The 21,838-nt window shown below is 40.7% G+C and overlaps 1 protein-coding gene across 1 annotated transcript in view; it reads left to right on the top strand.

Moving 5' to 3' along the window:
* JAM2 (junctional adhesion molecule 2) overlaps positions 1 to 21,838 on the top strand; it is an 80,016-nt gene extending 58,178 nt beyond the window's left edge. The window contains exons 5-10 of the mRNA XM_052638096.1: positions 4,269 to 4,471; positions 6,830 to 6,929; positions 9,589 to 9,696; positions 11,703 to 11,718; positions 19,440 to 19,482; positions 21,132 to 21,838. Of these exons, the coding sequence (XP_052494056.1) occupies positions 4,269 to 4,471; positions 6,830 to 6,929; positions 9,589 to 9,696; positions 11,703 to 11,718; positions 19,440 to 19,482; positions 21,132 to 21,164 (503 nt within the window). The 3' untranslated portion in view covers positions 21,165 to 21,838. The remainder of the gene's footprint in view (positions 1 to 4,268; positions 4,472 to 6,829; positions 6,930 to 9,588; positions 9,697 to 11,702; positions 11,719 to 19,439; positions 19,483 to 21,131) is intronic.

The raw sequence follows: 21,838 nt of genomic DNA, 5'->3' as shown, positions 1-21,838 counted from the left end.
GAAATTAGCATTTATTGTGCAGCTAGTATGCATTAGGTTCTTTCAAGTGTGTAATTTTACTTAATATTCACTGACAACCTGATTTTTAAGGATGAACATATAGATGTTAAGTGATTTCCCAGGGCTGCACAACGAGTGTCTGGACCAATATTTGGATCCTGATAAGGTTAAATGCAAAGCCAGTACGATTAGTTACTCTAAGATGCACTGATACACAGTAACTGCCTATGATGATCACTGGCGGAGGAACTGATCCATTCTTCTCTTAAATGTTGCTATAAACTGTCAAGCAAAGAGAATAAAGTAACTCCTCTTCCTTGTTCTATTATATGTAGGCTGTTTCTAAAATACTAACGATGTACTGTTACAGAAGAAATTTAATTCAGAAAATCTTGCAGGAGATTCAGCTGGTGTATTAGTCTTCTGTTGCTACATAATAAATCATTACAAACTTAGCAGTTTAAAATACCACCCATTTGGGACTTCCCTGGTATTCTAGTCACTAAGACTCCACGCTCCCAATGCCCTAGTCGGGAAACTAGATCCCACATGCTGTAATTAAGAGTTTGTATGCCATAATGAAGATTGAAGATCCCACATGTTACAACTAAGACTCAGCTCAGCCAAATAAGTAAATAAAAACATTTAAAAAACCCCACCTGTTTATTAGCTCATGGTTCTGTAGATCAGAACCCTAGCACTATGTGGCTGGGTTCTCTACCCAGGCTGTGTATCACAAGGCTGAGATCAAGGAGTCAGCTGGGCTCAATTCTTGACTGGAGGTTCTGGAGAAAACTCTGCTGCCAGCCTCGTTCATGCTCATTGGCAGATTTCACTTCTTTATGATTGGGCTTCCCTGGTAGCTCAGTTGGTAAAGAATCCGCCTGCAATGCAGGAGACCCAGGTTCAATCCCTGGGTGGGGAAGATCCCCTGGAGAAGGAAATGGCAACCCACTCCAGTATTCTTGTCTGGAAAATCCCATGGACAGAGGAGCCTGGCAGGCTACAGTCTGGAGTCACAGAGAGTCGGACACTACAGAGTCACTAGACCACCTGGTTGGTGGACACATAGTTGTAGAACTGAAGTCCCCACTCCATGCTGGCTGTCAGCTGGGGCTACACTCCACTCTACAGCCACCACATTCCTTGGCCTGTCTGTCTACAACCTAACAAAAGCATGTTGACTCCTTCTTGTGTTTTGAATGTCTGATTTCCATTCGGTGACTAACCAGAGAAAACTACGTTTAAAGAGATCGTGTGGGACTTCCCTGGTAGTCCAGTGATTAAGACCCTGCACTTCCATCACAGGGAGCAAGGGTTCAGTCCCTGATTGGGGAACTAAGATCTCACATGCTGCAACAGCACAAGTGAAAAAGAATGAAACTGAAAATAACTAATGAGAACCTACTGCACAGTTCAGGGAACTCTACAGAATGCTCTGTGATGATCTAAAGGGGAAGAATAGCTGAAAACTAGGGGCTATATGTATATATGCATAGCTGATTTAAGAACTGGCCCATTGGAAAAGAGCCTGATGCTTGGCCAATTGAGGGCAGGAGGAGAAGGAGGCTACAGAGGATGAGATGGTTGGATGGCATCAGTCACTCAGTGGACATGAGTTTGAGCAACTCCGTGAGGTAGTGAGGGACAGGGAAGCCCGGCATGCTGCAGTCCACGGGGTCGCAGAGTCGGACATGACTGAGCGACTGAACTGAACTGATAGCTGATTCAGTTTGCTGTACAGTAGAAACTGACACAACATTGTAAAGCAACTGTGCCCCAATAAAAACTAATTAAAAAAATTAAGAGGTCATGTGCTTAGGGCAGAACCATCTATGCAGTCTCCCTTCCCTTAAAGACAGATTTGCAACCTTAATTACAACTCTAAGACCCCTGCAGAGTAGGATCTACATTTGTGTTTGATTGAATAACTGAGAGAAAGTGTATACACACCAGGGCCTGGGAACTTGGGGGACTGTGTTAGAATTCTGCCTACACAGACAGCTCTGGATTTTCCTGGATTTAAGGAAAGTCTGGTTTACTTTACAAATTTGACTTGACTTTAAACCAGACTTTTCTTAAATCCAGGAATAGGATAGAACCCTAGAATAACACTAACACAGGTATTTTCTTTCTTGGCCTGAAATGGATTTTTGTTTGAGTACTAGTCCTGAAAATATTCTCAGCTTAGACTTTGAATATAGTTGATAATCATACATTAAAACCATTGGTGAGGGGGAAAGTAGAGATTGTTTATCTAAAAAAGAATAATTGTTGTAGTAGCTAATGTTGTGCTTCCTATTGTAACAGGTAAGCCTTGAACTCTCAGCGAGTGGCTTACATAATAGAAGTTTCTTCCCTCATGTAAGTCAAGTCTAAATGGTTGGGGACACAGATAATAATAGCTGTAATAGATAGTAGACAGATAGATAATAGATAATATAGATAGACAGATAATAGATAAATAATAGATAATAATAGTCTTTGCCACTCCATGGACTATATCCTGCCAAGCTCCTCTGTCCATGGAATTCTTCAGGCAAGAATACTGGTGTGGGTTGCCATTCCCTTCTCCAGCGGATCTTCCCAAAGTCAGGGATGGAACCCAGGTACATTGCAGGGAGATTCCAAATCAGTAGAGATCCAAGCTAATGCGAGACTAACATCCTCAATACATAACTTTCTGAGGTCACCATGGGTCTTGACACCTAGCTGGTAGTGGGAGGGCTAGGAGTATTACCAAACCCAGGTCCCACTGCTCGCCCCTCAAAAGCCATTCAAGAGGCCAGGTTGCTGGAAAGGAAGTGAAGTGAAATGAAAGTCATTCAGTTGTGTCTGACTCTTTACAACCCCATGATCTATACAGTCTGTGGAATTCTGCAGGGCAGAATACTGGAATGGGTAGCCTTCCCCTTCTCCAGGGCATCTTCCCAATCCAGGGATCGAACCCAGGTCTCCCACATTGCAGGCGGATTCTTTACCAGCTGAGTCACGAGGGAAACCCTGGTGGAAAGGAAAGTGTGCTTTATTTTGGATAGTGGCAATGCTGGGGACAGGGGCGGGGGCGGCCCTGTCCAGAGCCCAACTGCCCTCACCCCCCAACAATCAAGCCGTAAGAGATTTTATAGACAGAGGAGGGTGTTACATGCAGAAATAGCACAGTCAGCTCTGACAGTCATCTTGAGATTGGTCACTGGTGGTCTCATCAGCAGCATCTTGATAGTTTTAGGTACAGTCTTCAGTTCCAGGGTAGTTTGTTTCCATTTCTTTGAGGCCAGTTCTCAGAATTGTGGCAGCTACAGTCTGGGCATCATGAGTTAACTTCTCCACCTGGGATTTCAGTATCTATAAGACAGGCTATGGCTCAGAATAGTATCTATAGCCCTTCAGAAGGAACTGAAGGTCCTCGACTATGCTTAATGACTAACTTGTTATTATGTGGTCTCTTTTGACTGTTTTCCTTTGTTTCTGCATTTTCTCACTTCTCTGATTAAACTTACTCTTTGACTAAATTTTTTCCACAGACAAAAGGCAGGCAGAGTGTATGATTCAGGTAACTCAAACTGGGGCTCTGTAACAACCTAGAGGGAGGGGACATATGTATACCTATGGCTATTTCATGTTGATGTATGCATGCGTGCTAAGTCACTTCAGTCATGTCCGACTCTTTGTGACCCTATGGACTGTAGCCCACCAATCTCCTCTGTCCAGGGGATTCTCCAGGCAAGAATACTGGAGTGGATTGCCTTGTCCTTCTCCAGAGGATCTTCCCAACTCAGGGATCGAACCAGTGTCTCTAACTTCTCCTGCATTGGCAGACGAGTTCTTCACCACTAGCGCCACCAGGGAAGCCCCATTGTTGATGTATGGCAAAAATCAAACCAATATTGTAGAGCAATTATTCTTCAATTTAAAAAAAAGGCAGGCAGAGGACATGGGGTGGGGGGGATGGAGGCAGAGGCAAGCAACATAGGGTCCTGCTCCATTTTAGAAGGAAGGAAGGAATGGAGAATCATACAGCAAGTTTTTCTAGGTCAAGACTGGGAATAGCATGTATTCCATTGGCTAGAACTCATGCATGTTACCCCATCTGACTGCAAGGGGTCTGGCAAGTGTGGCCTGGCTGTGTGCTAGTGAAGAAAGGAAGTGGGTCTCTTGAATAATAGCCAGTCTCCATCATAGATGTCCAATAAATCCATCTTTACCAGTCTGTTAATATACTTCTCCAGCTTGTAAATAACCAGTGCCATTTGACTTCCAATCTTCAGTGGCTCCGGCAGTTCCATCATGTGAAGTACCCAATTCTGTTCTGCGTGGAACTGTGGTGGAGCTGCGATGTCAAGACAAAGAAGGCAACCCAGCTCCTGAATACACGTGGTTTAAGAACGGCGTCCCTTTGTTAGAGAATCCAAAACTTGGCTCCCAAATCACCAACAGCTCATACACAATGAATCCAAAATCTGGAACTCTGGTAAGGTCATTTTAAGCATTGGCCTAATAACTGTCTTGCATTTGGGAAAAAGAAATTATTAGAACTAAAATAATGTGAGTAGAGGGCTGATGCCACTGCTTTTAAGTAGAGAGAGGAAAGGGGAGCAGGAAGGATGAAGCCACTCACACAGAGAGGTGATGGGAAATGCTGCCATAGGGGATGAGAAGGCAAAACAGAGGACTGGGGAGCTGGGCACACAAAGCTTGGCACCAAGGGCCTGAGGCATGACTGAGATGCAGTCATGATGATGGATCAGGCCTGGAAAGGTACTAAGTGCAGTCTCATATTATCAGGGAAATGCATGAAAACTCTCTTGGGAAATGGAATTCTCCTACACCATTGGTGGAAATGTAAATTGGTTCATTCACTATGGAAAACAGTATGGAGATTCCTTAAAAATACTAAAAATAGAGCTACCATATGACGCAGCAATGTCATGGGGCATATAGTTTTCCTGAGAATACTAATTTGAAAAGATACATGCACCTCAGTGTTTATAAAGCATTGTTTACAGTAATCAAAATGTAGAAGCAACCAAAATGTCCATCAACAAATGAATGGATAAAGTAGATGTGATGTGTGTATATATACGAGTGTGTGTGTGTGTGAAATAATGCCATTTGCAACAACATGGATGGACCTAGAGATTATCATACTAAGTGAAATAAATCAAAGACGAATATCATATGACATTATTTATATGTGGAATCTAAAACATGATACAGATGAACAAAACAGAAACAGACTCGCAGAGATAGAAAGGGCACTTACGGTTACCAAAGGGGAAAGGGAAGGATAAATTAGGAGTTTGGGATCAGCAGATACAAAGCTACTATACATGAGACAGGTAAACAAGGTCCTACTGTATAGCACAGGACACTGTATTCAACATCTTGTAATCAACTATAAGGGAAAAGATTCTGAAAAGTGACCCCATGGACTACAGCCTACCAGGCTCCTCCATCTATGGGATTCTCCAGGCAAGAGTACTGGAGTGGGGTGCCATCACCTTTTCTGATAGAGATTTATATGTATGTATAATTGAACACTAGAGACTAGCACAATATTGTAAATCACCTGTACTATAATAAAAACTTTTATAAAAAATCAGACTTGGGGATGTCCTGACCTCGGTGGCACCCATATAAGAACTGTGCCTATTGCCAGTATGTGATAGGATATCTGTCATTAAACTCTGCCATGACTAGCTCATCAAAAACTCTGTGACTTGAATATCTAATACTTTAGCTTTAGTCCAGATTGAGGGATCAAAAGCTTTTCTAAGGAATATTGATGGAAACCTACTTTTAAAAAAAGCTCTTTCAAGTTAATGACATTTACAAATAAAGGTATTTTACCATCTCGTCTCTGACTTTTCAGGGTCGAGATGGGAGTAAAAGAAGATCATTACATCTGAAACTTTTGTTTTCATTCAAAGTAATGTGTCAGTTTTAAAAATGCTGCATTTTTAGCAGTGCAGGATCACTGCCACAATTGTAAGAGAGTTTTGAAGGCATGGTAATAAAAATTTTAATGAATTTTAAGAGGAGAGTATAATGTTTCTTTTCCTCCCTTCAATCTGCAAGTATACAGTAACATTTAAAACCTAGATCTTCTGGTGACTAATAAAGCATTATCGGTAAAGTGACTGAAGGATCAGCACATCAGTGGGTGTGATTGCTCAATAAGGAAGGACGCCCTGGCCCTTTCCGAGTCAGCAGCCTTAGTCAGCAGGTCCGAGTGATTTTACACTGAGAAACTAGGCAGAAAACCTCCTTTCACACTTGGCTATATTTACTTCGTAGATTTATTTTTTCTCAAAGCAGGTGATGAAAAGCCCCAAGGCGAGTCTGAAATGATATAGATTCACTTTCCTCAGCCCAAAGCCTTGAAATATCTGTGATGTCAAAGGGGTGCACCAGGGTAGAGCCAAGATGAGTTATTTTCTGAGAAATGAGCAAAACAAAGACTCCAGCGTATGGATGACAGTGGCTTCCTTTGAATCCCCAGTTATGCGCTGGAAGATCATTTTTGCTTTCAGTCTAACTTATTATTTACACATAAACCTTGGCTTTGAGTTCATGGTGAATATCTTTAAAGGATCCTGGTTCTTGGGACTGATGATTCTATAAAGTGAGAATGCACAAGAGAAAGCTTTCTATCCCACCATGTTGAAGGATGTAGAAAGGAGAGGGATGTGGGTAGAGAAGAGAGAGGAAAAGGCCTCAAAGAGCTCAAAACCTGACGGTTTCTAGGCACATATGTTACATGAGGTTCTTTTAGGAGTTTACTGATAGAGTTATTGCTTAAAGATATATTTTTTTCTTCCACGAATAGCAATTTAATACTGTTTCAAAAACGGACAGTGGAGAATATTCCTGCGAAGCCCGTAATTCTGTTGGACATCGCAGGTGTCCTGGGAAACGAATGCAAGTAGGTAAGCACGAAATATTGGGATGAACAAAGAGTTTGCAGTTAGAATGTGCAGTTATTTAAGAGTGGAGGGAGCAAGAGATAGGTAAAGGCTAAGTCACGTGAAGGATAAGCCAGAGGGAATGTTTAAAATCAGCTTAACATAATGTTACAAAAAAGCAAAGATGCTGTTTTAATTCACCTTCCAAACAAGCCAAGGATATTTATCATTGTTTTTACAGATTTTGGAATAATTATTGAAATAATATGCTCAGCTGAGCAATCCTTTTTCAAACAAAAGCTCAAGAGTGTTGTTAAGTGCTCAGGGTCAAGGACTGGGAGTAGGGATTTGCATTCCAGCTTTGCCACTTATGAACTGCATGCTCTTGAATAAGTTAATTAACCTCTGTGCCTCAGTCTCCCCCAAATGGAAATAGTGAATACTGTCCTCATAAGGTTGGTATGAAGATTAAAATAATATTCAAAAGTGTTAGGATGGCATTGATGAATTATGAGCACTGTTAAGTATTGGCTATTTTAACTGTTAATTTTTTCAGTCCCCCCAAATACTATGTTTATACGTATTGCAGACTAAAAAGACTGTTTTTTTGTTATTTTGGGGGGTCTTTTGACTGTGCGTTGTGGCATGCGGAATCTCAGTTCCCCAACCAGAGACTGAACCTGGGACATGGCAATGAAAGTGCCAAGTCCTAACCACTAGGCCAGCCGGGGACTCCCAAGACATGTTGAATATAGTTATGGATCCAGTTTGCTGTAAAACATAACTCATATAAATTACATAAAATAAGCTTAGAGTCCAGTAAAATTTGGACTCAAGAATCTTTTCAGATTGCATGAATTTCAGAGTGAGCATGATAGTTTTTTTCAGTCTTACTTGTAATAAAGTATTTTAATTCTTTCTTTTATGAAAGTCATTTGTTTGAAAGTGGTTGTGTAATAGGGATGAGCTGGAGATGGCATCCGCAAGGTTAAAGGTCACTCTGGAGGGCTGCACCCTAAAGCAGAGTACTGAGGGCTCCCCCTGATTCAAGAACTTGTCTTCAGCTTTGTGGGGTCAGGAGTTCATTTATTCAGTGCTTTTTGAGGTATGCAGATGTGTAGGCAGTAATTCGTACTGTGTACAGTTAACTCTCAGCATCATTTTTTTTTAAAGAAAACATTCTTATTAGATTTCAGGATATCCTAAAGTAAAGATATTCAATAGTATACCCTAATTTCCACAAGTTTGAATTCCAGTTCTTTTTGAAATTCAGGTATACATACTATCCACCTAACTGACTCACAAGCTAAACGTTTATAGTCATACATGAGCATTTGCTTAAATTATCACAGAATATCCCTCTCAATGCTGCTTTAGAGTTATTAGAAAAATTCATCTTTTTTCTTTTCTTTAAGTGCTCATATTTAATATCAATTTAGCCTCATCTTAAGAAATACTATCTCTGAAGTCATAATTTTGACATACTAGTTGGTTTTTTCCTAGCATGCAGTAAATAAATACATAAAATTTAGAATTTAGTGTTTTCCTAGTTCAGTTCAGTTCAGTTCTGACTCTGTGACCCCATGGACTGCAGCATGCCAGGCTTCCCGCATCACCAACTCCCGGAACTTACTCAAACTCATGCCCATCGGGTTGGTCCAACTGTCTCATCCTCTGTCGTCCCCTTCTTCTCCTGCCTTCAGTCTTTCCCAGCATCAGGATCTTTTCTAGTGAGTCAGTTCTTCACATCAAGTGGCCAAAATTTGGAGTTTTCAGCTTCAGCATCATCCTTCCAATGAATATTCAGGACTGATTTCCTTTAGGATGGACTGGTTGGATCTCCTTGCAGTCGAGAAGCATCACTTTAATTTGAACATGATTTCCACATACCTACACTTTCTGGTATAAGCTGACTCAAAAGTTAAAATTACTTTAAGGTTCATCCCTTGATCCTAGATGTTTCACATTCTTGGTTGGGAATTCACACCTTTGGAAATTCATAATTCATGAAGTCCCATTTCCAATTTTCTTTTTGAATTCTCACCAAGAACTTGTCACTAAAACCAGATCTGTGACTACTCTAAATCAGTGCTTTGTAAAGTGCAGAAGAACGTGAACCGCAGGTTTGCTGGTTACTCCCAGGCTGCTTCACTGTACAGCTCCACAAGATCCTGCTTCACACTGAGCATGTGGCTCCTTTCCTTTCGGCCCGAATAATGATACCCTCCTTTTATTGTAGCTTTTTCTTTTTTTTTAAAGAAAGAACCCACTATTTTCATACGTGTTACTACATTTTCTATGTAGTGAGGCATAAGGTGGGTAGTATTGAGAATACTTGAACTCACTGAACTTTAAAGTTCACTTGTAACCTGATATTTAATCATATGGATTATTATGTCTCCAAAAGCATGCCAGAGAATGCCATATATTTGAATTTTATTTCTGGATCATAGAACTTTTTCAAATATAAAAGATTCTTATAAAACTTAGCTCTGTTAATATTTCCAGCCAATTTTGAACTGTGTCCTGTAAGAGAGTTAGTTGACCAGACTTATAGAGCATGAAACCATCTGTTGTTTATGGTGTGTCTACAAAAGGGAGCTTTTTGAGCTTTTGCAACTGAATGACTACATCTGTCAACCTTTTTGACACGAGTTCATGCATGGATTCTTTTGCATTCCAGATGATCTCAACATAAGTGGCATCATAGCAGCTGTAGTCATTGTGGCCTTAGTGATTTCTGTCTGTGGGCTTGGCGTGTGCTATGCTCAGAGGAAAGGCTACTTTTCAAGTAAGTAAATGTCACTCTTTGCTACAAAACTTCAGCGGATATTGAGTTTTCTTCTGAGACACTGTCTGTCCTAAGAGGCTCTACCAAACTCTGGAGAATATTTTTGGTTAACTTTCCTGCAGTAGGAAATGTTCAAGATGACACTCAGGTGAGTCATGAAGCATCGTGGCAAACATAGGAAAAGAGCTGTCTCACCACAACATTTCAGGAAACAGAATATGTGAGAATGGAGTGGCATAGTGCACCAACACCAAGAGATGCAAAGTGGGTGGGTATTTATAGAACATGTACATGTATTTAAGATCCTTTTAAGTTAGGAATTGGGCTTCCCTGGTGGCTCAGAGGTTAAAGCATCTGCCTGCAATGAGGGAGACCTGGGTTCGATCCCTGGGTCGGGACGATCCCCTGAAGAAGGAAATGGCAACCCACTCTGGTATTCTTGCCTGGAGAATCCCATGGACGGAGGAGCCGGGTGGGCTACAGTCCATGGGGTCACAAAGAGTCGGACACAACTGAGCAACTTCACTTTCACTTTAAGTTAGGAATTGTGCTTCTTAAGATGTAAATTAATTTCTAGTTTTATGACAAAAATTTCATTGGAATAAATCTGTGAAATGTTTTATCAGTGTAGAACAATGGAATGTTGAATGTCACATTTAGTACAAATATATTTAGAAGAGAATTGTTCAGTAAAAACTAGAAACCTATAGTATTATAGTTGCTTCTGAGGTTTTGATTTCTGCGGGTTTAGGTCTCTTGGAGCTCCTATTTGGTGATACAGTAAGTTTGAGGTAAATGGATGAGATTTTTTAAGTGCTTTATTCTTTTAATGCATTTCTTTACTCCTAGCCATTTTATGGTGAACACTACTTTTGGAATTTAGGTTTAAACATTTTTTTATACCAAAGTAAAACTTAAAGGGAGTTTCTAATGATACCTATAAATATGTATTATAAAATGTTTTCATGAATGTGGTTTCAAGGATATTCCCTATTATTAAAAATAATTGCTCTGTGAGTTAATAAATAGCTGTTCTTTTGTATGGTGTTTCAGTTCAGTCCAATGTAATGTAATCCGGCTGAGTCCCCCTGCTGGTCATCCATGGAAGTACAGACAGATTAGATTGCTCTTTAAAATTCTTGTCATCTCTTATCTCTACCTGCAAAGAATGTCTGAGTGTTTTTATTAAAAATTTGGTAAACAGTTTTTCTTAAAATAATGAATTACTTTAAGGTTTTATATGAATATTATTAATTCATTAGCTAGGAATGTTACTCTCATTTTCATCTAGCAGAAAACCTCTCTAGGAGAGTTGTTTTGTGGAACTTGCATTTCAGAAGGGGTTGGCAAACCGTGACTCATGGACCAGATCTGGTCTGCCAATTGATTTTTCTGTGGACCACAAACTAAGAATACTTTTTGCAAATAAACTTTGCTATCTATCTGATAACAGGGAACTACTGTTGAACACCAATTAAGAAAAATATGCCCCCAAAAGAATTCCATGCTTCTAATTAGTAGACCTGTATTGCTAGATTTTGATTATTATTTTTTTATTTCACTGGGTTTATTGAAAGTTACTTGAAAAAAATCTGTAAGTGCTTGGCAAAAAGTATGCACGTGCTTTTTTTTTTTTACTTTTCATCTTATATTGGAGTACAGTCGATTAACAATATTACGTTAGTTTCAGGTGTGCAGCAAAGTGATTCAGTTATCTTATGATTTCTTAATTCATTGATAAAAATTTTTGGAAATTTGTTTCTCTTTTGTTATATTAGTACCTACTTAATATCCTTGGTTTTACCTCTTTGCCCACAGAGCCTAAAATATTTACCTTGTGGGCCTTTACAGAAAAAGTGTGCCAACCCTCCGTTTAGAAGGTATAAATGTCAGCAAGTGAGAATCAAAATTGAAAACAAGGAATTAATTCCAAACTCATTTTTATATGAATGTGTATCATACCCTATTAATTCTTATATTAATGATATTTACTTATTCTTTTGTAGAAGAAACATCTTTCCAGTAAGTATACTTTCTTAATGCATGCTTTCCCCTATATCAACTGCTTTTTTGTTAATTGTTTAAAGTCAAAAGTGGGAAGTTGGGTTATTTGTGAGGGTTTAATTCTTTGGGCAGTGACTTGGGTTCATCAAGGAACACATCCCACCTCATGCCTACTTGTCAATGATGTTTAATTATCTAGAAGAGAAATGTGCTGTGCTTAGTCACTCAAGTCGTGTCTGACTCTTTGCGACCCCATGGACTGTAGCCTTCCAGGTTTCTCTGTCCGTGGGAGTCTCCAGGCAAGAGTACTGGAGTGGGTTGCCATTCCCTTCTTCAGGGGATCTTCGCAACCCAGGAATCAAACCCAGGCCTCCCACACTGCAGGCAGATTCTTTACTGTCTGAGCCACCAGAGAAGAAATAGAATTTCTTCTAGAATTTGACTTCTTAGGCATTTGCACGATGCTACTTGAAAAAGCTTTTTTTTCTATGTTTCTCTAAATTTAAAATGTTCAAATAAAAATTTCTCTAGCAGTCAATTTTACATTTAATTGGATACCAATTATGTGTCCAGTCTTGTCCTAGGGACTGGTAACACAGCAGTGAAAAAACTAGACCAAAATACCCCTCTGTCCCATGGAGCTCACATTCTAGTAGAGGAAGGCGGAAAGTAAACAAGTACATGAGCTCAGCAGTATGTCAGATTGTGGTAAGTATAAGGGAGAAAAATGCAGCAGGCAAGAGCACAGAGAATGCAGAGGGGAGGAGTGGGGATTGTCCTTGTAAATAGGTGGTTAGGGAGGGCCTCGCTGATGAGGGGACATTTGAGAAAGGTCTGAAGGAGGGAGTGAGTCAGGCAGATAACCATGAGACAGACGCGTGTTCAAGCAGAAAGGAGAGAACGAGGGGAAATGCTGGGCATGCCTGGCGTACCGGAGGAACAATAAGGGGATCAGTGTGGTTGGAACAGAGTGAGAACAACTCGAGGAAGACGTGAGTGCACACAGTAGTGTAGTGGGGGCAGAGTACAGATTACACGCAACCTCTTCCCGGCAGAAGTTTGGCTTTGGCTCTGAGTAAGATGGGACATCAGTGGAAAACCTTGAGCAGAGAGGTAGCATCTTCGTACTTAATTCTTGAAACTCACACTGGCTGCTCTGTTGAGAATGAACTGTAAAGGTGACAAAAGGTGGAGGAAACAGAGAGGCCTGTTAGTTCATTACTAAATAATCTAGACAAGAGCAGATGGGGGATACTCCCAAAATGATGGTGTCGACAAGGTCAAGAAGTGATGGTCAGTCAGTTCAGTAACTCAGTCATGTCTGGCTCTTTGCGACCCCATGGATTGCAGCACACCAGGCTTCCCTGTCCATCACCAACTCCAAGAGCTTACTCAAACTCATGTCCATCAAGTTGGTGATGCCATCCAACCATCTCATCCTCTGTTGTCCCCTTCTCCTCCTGCCTTCAATCTTTCCCAGCATCAGGGTCTTTTCCCAATGAGTCAGTTCTTACCATCAGGTGGCCAAAGTATTGGAGTTTCAGCTTCACCCTCAGTTCTTCCAATGAATATTCAGGACTGATTTCCTTTAGGATGGACTGTTTGTATCTTGTTGCAGTCCAAGGGACTCTCAAGAGTCTTCTCCAATATCATAGTTCAAAAGCATCAATTCTTTGGCGCTCAGCTTTATGGTACAGCTCTCACATCCATACATGACTTCTGGAAAAACCATAGCTTTGACTGTACAGACCTTTGTTGGCAAACTAATATATCTGCTTTTTAATATGCTGTGAGGTTGGTCCTACCATTTCTTCCAAGCAGCAAGCATCTTTTAATTTCATGGCTGTAGTCACTATCTGCAGTGATTTGGGGGCCAAAAAAATAAATTCTCTCACTGTTTCCACTGTTTCCCCATCTATTTGCCATGAAGTGATGGGACCAGATCCCATGGTCTTAGTTTTCTGAATGTTGAGTCTTAAGCCAGCTTTTTCACTCTCCTCTTTCACTTTCATCTAGAGGCTCTTTAGTTCTTTACTTTCTGTCATAAGAGTGGTGTCATCTGCATATCTGAGGTTAGTGATAATTCTCCCGCAGTCTTGATTACAGCTTGTGCTTCATCCAGCCCAGCATTTCGCATGATGTACTCTGAATATAAGGTAAATAAGCAGGGTGACAATATACAGCCTTGACATACTCCTTTCTTGATTTGGAACCAGTCTGTTGTTCCATGTCCAGTCCTAACTGTTGTTTCTTGTCGTGTATACAGATTTCTCGGGGGCAGGTAAGGTGGTCTGGTATTCCCATCTCGTGAAGAATTTTCCACAGTTTGTTGTGATCCACAGTCAAAGGCTTTGGCGTAGTCAATAAAACAGAAATAGATGTTTTTCTGGAACTCTCTTGCTTTCTCGATGATCCAGCTGATGTTGGCAATTAGATCTCTAGTTCCTCTGCCTTTTCTAAATCCAGCTTGAACATCTGGAAGTTCACAGTTCATGTACTGTTGAAGCTGGCTTGGAGAATTTTGAGCATTACTTTACTAGCATGTGAGATGAGTTCAATTGTGTGATAGTTTGAACATTCTTTGGCATTGCCTGTCTTTGGGATTAAAATGAAAACTGACCTTTTCCAGCCCTGTGGCCACTGCTGAGTTTTCCCAATTTGCTGACATATTGAGTGCAGCACTTACACAGCATCATCTTTAAGGATTTGAAATAGCTCAGCTGGAATTCCATCACCTCCACTGGCTTTGTTCGTAGTGAAGCTTCCTAAGGCCCACTTGACTTCTCATTCCAGGATGTATGGCTCTAGGTGAGTGATCACACCATCATGGTTATCTGGGTCATGAAAACCGTTTTTGTATAGTTCTTCTGTGTATTGTTGCCACCTCTTCTTAATATCTCCTGCTTCTGTTAGGTCCATACCATTTCTGTCCTTTGTTGTGCCCACCTTTGCATGAAGTGTTCCCTCTAATTTTCTTCAAGAGATCTCTAGTCTTTCCCATTCTGTTGTTTTCCTCTGTTTCATTGCATTGATCACTGAGGAAGGCTTTCTTATCTCTCCTTGCTATTCTTTGGAACTCTGCATTCAAATGAGTACATCTTTCCTTTCATCTTTTGCCTTTAGTTTCTCTTCTTTTCTCAGCTATTTGTAAGGCCTTCTCAGACAATCATTTTGCCTTTTTTGCATTTCTTTTCCATGGGCATGGTCTTGATCCCTGTTTCCTGTACAGTGTCATGAACCTCATTCCATAGTTCATCAGGCACTCTGTCTATCAGCTCTAGTCCCTTAAATCTATTTCGCATTTCCACTGTATAATCATAAGGCATTTGATTTAGGTCATACCTGAATGGTCTACTAGTTTTCCCTACTTTCTTCAATTTAAGTCTGATTTAGCAATTAGGAGTTCATGATCTGAGCCACAGTCAGCTCCTGGTCTTGTTTTTGCTGATTGTATAGAGCTTCTCCATCTTTGACTGCAAAGAATATAATCAACCTGATTTCGGTATTGATCATCTGGTGATGTCCATGCGTAGAGTCTTCTCTTGTGTTGTTGGAAGAGAGTGTGTGCTGTGACCAGTGTGTCTCTTGGCAAAACTCTGTTAACCTTTGCCCTGCTTCATTTTCTATTTCAAGGCCAAATTTGCCTGTTACTCCAGGTATTTCTTCACCTCCTACTTTTGCATTCCAGTCCCCTATAATGAAAAGGACATCTTTTTTGGGTGTTACTTCTAGAAGGTCTTATAGTTCTTCATAGAACCGTTCAACTTCAGCTTCTTCAGCATTACTGGTTGGGGCATAGACTTGGATTACTGTGATATTGAATGGTTTGCCTTGGAAATGAACAGTGATCATTGTGTCATTTTTGAGATTGCATTCAAGTACTGCATTTCCAACTCTTGTTGGCTATGAGGGCTACTCCATTTCTTCTGAGGGATTCCTGCCCGCAGTAGTAGATATAATGGTCATCTGAGTTACATTCACCCATTCCAGTCCATTTTAGTTCACTGATTCCTAAAATGTCGATGTTCTCTTATAATCTCCTGTTTGACCACTTCCAATTAACCTTGAGTCATGGACCTAACATTCCAGGTTCCCATGCAATATTGTTTGTTATAGCATCAAACTTTACTTCTATCACCATTCACATCCACAACTGGGTGTTGTTTTTGTTTTGGCTTCATCTCGTCATTCTTTCTGGAGTTATTTCTCCACTGATATCCAGTAGCATTTGGGCACCTACTGACCTGAGGAGTTCATCTTTCAGTTTCCTATCTTTTTGCCTTTTCATACTGTTCATGGGGCTTTTAAGGCAAGAATACTGAAGTGGTTTGCCATTCCCTTCTCCAGTGGACCATGTTTTGTCAGAATTCTCCACCATGACCTGTCCGTCTTGGGTGGCCCTACACGGCATGGCTCATAGTTTCATTGAGTTAGACAAGGCTATAGTCAGTTGGTGATGGTATTCTGAATCTGCTTTGAACAATTTGCTAACTGGATGTGTGCTTTGAGGAGAAGAAAGAAATCAGACATGGCTCCAAGGCCCTGGGAAGGATGAAGTGTGAAAGGTTTACTGAAGTGTGAAAGGTTTTGGGAGGAGCATGTTGGAGAGTGGGGTTGAGGATAGGTGGAGACCTCAGGAGTGCTTTGCAATTTTAATTTTTGAGATGTCTATTATACTTCCAAGTAGAGATAATTAGTGAGTAACTGAGCACATGAATCTGGGGTTAAGGAAGCATCTTGACTGGAGTCAACCAGGGCTTCCCTGGTGGCTCAGATGGTAAAGAATCTGCGTGCAATGCGGAAGACCCAGGTTTGATCCCTGGGTCAGATCCCCTCAAGAAGAGAACAGCAACCCACTCCAGTATTCTTGTGTGGAGATTCCATGGACAGAGGAGCCTGGTGAGCTACAGTCCATGGGATCGCAAAGAGTCAGACACAACTGAGCGATTAGCACTTTCACTCTTCTTAACTAGAGTTAGAAACTTAGGAGTCATTGGTGCATGAGATCTGTATGAGATGACCACGGTCTCCAGTTTATGTGCAGTTGGTTTGTCACTGTCCTCCTTGTATGTATGGAAATGGCAGACCCAACCTGGAGCTTATGGGCATTCTTCTCTCCTCAGGCACCATGGCTTCAAATGCCATTGATTTTCTGTTTCTAGACTTGCTCCTCAGTGCTGGTCTCTGAGCCCCTTAACACCCCAGGACAAGTCCAGGGTGAGGTCTGAGTTAGCAGTAGTTAGTTCAGGGGTGACCTTGGGAAAGCAGAGTAGCCTGATGATATAGCCACAAACCCCGGGCCATTGTGAAGATTGCTGCTTTTATTAAAAAGTAATTGTAGGGAGGGTTATGAACAAAGGAGAGGCATCATCTTATATATGGAGAAAGGCTGACCACGCTATGGTGAGGGAGGTTTTATCTTTCATTCAATCACAGTGTGTGTCTATTAACCCAGACAGTAATCTGGGAGAAAATATCTTTATTCCTAGATATGTCTCCTATTTGTCAAATCCATCTCCCTCAAAATGTATTGGATAATGAATTGGATGTTTCATTAGCTTGCTAGAACTGCTTTAAAAGTGCCATAGACTGGTGGCTTAAACAATAGAAATTTATTTTCTCATAGTTCTGGGATCTGGAAGCCCAGACCTCTTTCCTTGACTTAAAGATGGTGCTCTCCCTGTCTTCACATGGTCTTCCCTCCATACATGTTTATGTCTAAATTTCCTGAAAGATGATGCTGTGAAAGTGCTGCACTCAATATGCCAGCAAGTTTGGAAAACTCAGCAGTGGCCACAGGACTGGAAAAGGTCAGTTTTCATTCCAATCCCAAAGAAAGGCAATTCCAAAGAATGCTCAAACTATTGCACAATTGCACTCATCTCACATGCTAGTAAAGTAATGCTCAAAATTCTCCAAGTCAGACTTCAGCAATACGTGAACCGTGAACTCCCTGATGTTCAAGCTGGTTTTAGAAAAGGCAGAGGAACGAGAGATCAAATTGCCAACATCCGCTGGATCATGGAAAAAGCAAGAGAGTTCCAGAAAAACATCTATTTCTGCTTTATTGACTATGCCAAAGCCTTTGACTGTGTGGATAACAATAAACTGTGGAAAATTCTGAAAGAGATGGGAATACCAGACCACCTAACCTGCCTCTTGAGAAATGTGTATGCAAGTCAGGAAGCAGCAGTTAGAACTGGGCATGGAACAACAGACTGGTTCCAAATAGGAAAAGGAGTATGTCAAGGTTGTATATTGTCACCCTGCTTATTTAACTTATATGCAGAGTACATCATGAGAAATGCTGTACTGGAAGAAACACAAGCTGGAGACAAGATTGCTGGGAGAAATATCAATAACCTCAGATATGCAGATGATACCACCCTTATGGCAGAAAGTGAAGAGGAGCTAAAAAGCCTCTTGATGAAAGTGAAAGAGGAGAGTGAAAAAGTTGGGTTAAAGCTCAACATTCAGAAAACGAAGATCATGGCATCCGGTCCCATCACTTCATGGGAAATAGGTGGGGAAACAGTGGAAATAGTGTCAGACTTCATTTTTTGGGGCTCCAAAATCACTGCAGATGGTGACTGTAGTCATGAAATTAAAAGATGCTTACTCCTTGGAGGAAAAGTTATGACCAACCTAGATAGCATATTCCAAAGCAGAGACATTACTTTGCCGACTAAGGTCCGTCTAGTCAAGGCTATGGTTTTTCCTGTGGTCATGTATGGATGTGAGAGTTGGACTGTGAAGAAGGCTGAGCGCTGAAGAATTGATGCGTTTGAACTGTGGTGTTGGAGAAGACTCTTGAGAGTCCCTTGGACTGCAAGGAGATCCAACCAGTCCATTCTGAAGGAGATCAACCCTGGGATTTCTTTGGAAGGAATGATACTGAAGCTGAAACTCCAGTACTTTGGCCACCTCATGTGAAGAGTTGACTCACTGGAAAAGACTCTGATGCTGGGAGAGATTGGGGGCAGGAGGGAAAGGGGATGACCCAGGATGAGATGGCTGGATGGCATCACGGACTCGATGGACGTGAGTCTGAGTGAACTCCGGGAGATGGTGATGGACAGGGAGGCCTGGCGTGCTGCGATTCATGGGGTCGCAGAGAGTCGGACACGACTGAGCGACTGAACTGAACTGAACTGATAGGGATATCAGAAATATTGGATTAGGGCCCACTCTAACTAGTTTAGTTAACTTAATTACCTTTTTAAAGACCCTGTCTCCAAGTACAGTCACATTCTGAGGTACTGGGGGGAACTGGGACTTGAACCTGTAAGTATTTGGTGGGAATATGATGCAGCCCATAACAGATCAGTGAAATAATAGTCACTGTGTAGAATTTTTTTCCCATGGAAAAAATGAAATTTGAGGTTGTAAAGATCAAGCTTTCAAAATGTTAAATCTTGGTGAGTTGGTGAGTTAAAAGTTAGTAAGTCTCTGGTTTGCATATTCTGCAAACTTTGTTAGTATCTAGCCTGAGGCTACAAGTAGATTCACAGGGCTTCACACATACTGATATATTGTTGCATGCTTTTCTCTGTGAATATCACCTATAAATATAAGAAATTCAGTTAGGAGTGCTGGGCTTTTTATACCTCTGCTAAGATACATGTTCTTCTTCCTGTTGAGAAAAATGTATGGAGGTAACATTAACTGAAAGAGGATATGTATTTTAGAATTGGAAGCAATAATGTAGTAAATGTTCTTTTTTTATATTCCACAAACAGGAAGAGTAGTTCTGCATCTAAAGCCACTACCATGAGTGAAAATGTGAGTATTTTTAAAGCATATTTACAGAACAAATGTGTTTAGGGAGTCGGGCAGGGAAGTGAGTTAACTGTATGGAATTGATGGATTTCTGCATTTAATATACCTTGTATCCATGTCTACCATTGGTCTTTAGAAGGAGCTAAATAAATGTTAGCTCACATCCCCCTGCCCGGGATGGCTGTGTTTGTAGAGCAGTGGGGCTCTCCCATCCCATTATTTTCTGACCTGGTGTTTTCTATTGTTAGTCAGCCTTCTTAGCATCATTAGATCTGGCATTGTCAGCTCCATTTTAAAGATGAGGAAATTAGGACACACTTCTCACAGGATGACAGTGGCCAAGCTGGGACCCACGTACCTTTATCCTTGTCAGCTTGACTGAGCAGATGGCTTGCCAGAAGAACTGTGGGTCCGGACTCTCCTGTAGTTACTCAAAGCTCTTGGAAATTTAAGGGATATGGAATGTCCTCTGCTTTTGCAGAAAGGAACATTTCAGAAATCCTTGAAAAGATGCAAGAATTATCGAACTCAGATGGTTAAGGGAACATAATTTGGACGTTTGGACCCTTGTGTCCTTTTGACTAGTAAGCACTCCAGAGAAGCAGTCAATATGATCATTGCTCAGATTTTATAGCTCTTTGGATGGCTATTCAGCCTTCTGGACTAGCTTTCAGGAATACAGTGGGAGGAGGGAGGTTTCCCATGTTTTTGAAGTCGAATTCCTTCCTTGATAAGTGGAGCGCTGCTTCCCTAAATCCCTTAGTACATTCTGCAGGGATTCACTTAGGTTTCCTTTCAGTAGAGCTTAGGGTGAGGCATGGACATCAGTTTTTTAAACACTTCAGTGACTCTGATAGACACTAACCTTTGAGACCTACATAGTAACCCACAAAGTTTTTTCTACCAAAGATTTTAAAAATTGTCTACTCCAGAATCTATTGTGGAAGTCACTTTATTTTGTGGTTTGCAGTGCCGAAGCCTGTTGTTCCATAGAAGACAAGCAACATGGAACTCCATGTTTGCTCCTATAATTTGTAGGAAAATAACTCAAGTGTGGAATAAAATAATCTCATCCCACCAAACAAGAAGAGATACTTGGTGGCTGAGTTGAAAGAACAAAAGCCTCACTTTTTTTCTTGGTCTTCCTCTCCGTTGCCTTCATTAGCTGAGAACTAGTGTCTCCAGTTCGAGTTCTGCCCTAGAGCAGGGTTTCTCCAACTTGGCACTACCGACATGTTCTTCTAATTCTTAGACAAGAATTTATATAAAAAACAACAGTTTCTTCTAAGGCTTGTCTAATTAATTTTTGTAATTTCACATAATTCTTTGATGTGGGGGGCTGTCCTGTGCATTGTAGAATGTGTGGGAGTACCGACCACCACCAGCTCTGTGCCAGTAGCATCCTCTTAGCAAACAAGATTTCTCCTGCTCAGATTCCCATTCCTACTTCTTTATTCTTTAGGCAGAGTTTCAGAGATTTGTCTCCTAATATTTATTTAACTTCCCATAAAATAGATTGAATTAAATATATTTGGTTTGTACCTGCAAGATTCTCATAATGGGTATATCTTTATACTCCTAATATTTCTATATTTCTTAATATATGAATTAATACATCATATTTAAACTTGATTTTTTCTTTCTTTTCCTAGGATTTCAAGCACACAAAATCCTTTATAATTTAAAAGAATCCTACCTTGGCAATACACCAAAACCACAGTTGTTGCACAAGTTATTAAACGATTATAAAACAGCTTTGTCTTACATTTGCGAAGAGGTACATGAGGATATGAAATTGGTATTGCATTGTAATCTGTATGACTGCTAAATCACTTGAAATTTTTATACAAATAGTTCTGTCAGCACATAAAATACAAATCTGGCTTCTTGTGTCTTGACAGAGGTAAAGGAATCAAAATACTTTGTAATATTCTGGCGCTTGTGAAATGTTAAATATCCTAACTTCTAGCAAAAGTTACTAAAATGTATCATTCTGGTTGTGAAATGAATCCACAGAGTATGAAAACATCAGCCACATGTACCCTCTGTGAGAGTGTGGTTTGGAGGGTTCAGAAAAATACTCTGACAGACACAAAAGGAGCCTCTGGTCTCATTCCTGCGAGAATCCTCCTTTTCCTCTTATCTAATCCTTATTCTGCTGCTCGTTTATCACTGATCTAGTCACAGAACGGTGGCAGAATGGGTCTCATACCCAAGGATATCACTTCACCCAAGGATTTCACTTCCATTTCTGAGAACCACAAGCAACATGAAGAAAAATACCTAATACCAGAGCTCACTCACCTGGTGTGTGTCCTTGATTTCTTCATTAAACATCATTTTGAGAGTCAAACACAAA

Source organism: Budorcas taxicolor, chromosome 1, assembly GCF_023091745.1.
Source record: "Budorcas taxicolor isolate Tak-1 chromosome 1, Takin1.1, whole genome shotgun sequence".
NCBI lineage: Eukaryota > Metazoa > Chordata > Mammalia > Artiodactyla > Bovidae > Budorcas > Budorcas taxicolor.
This window is presented reverse-complemented; position numbering and strand designations above follow the sequence as displayed.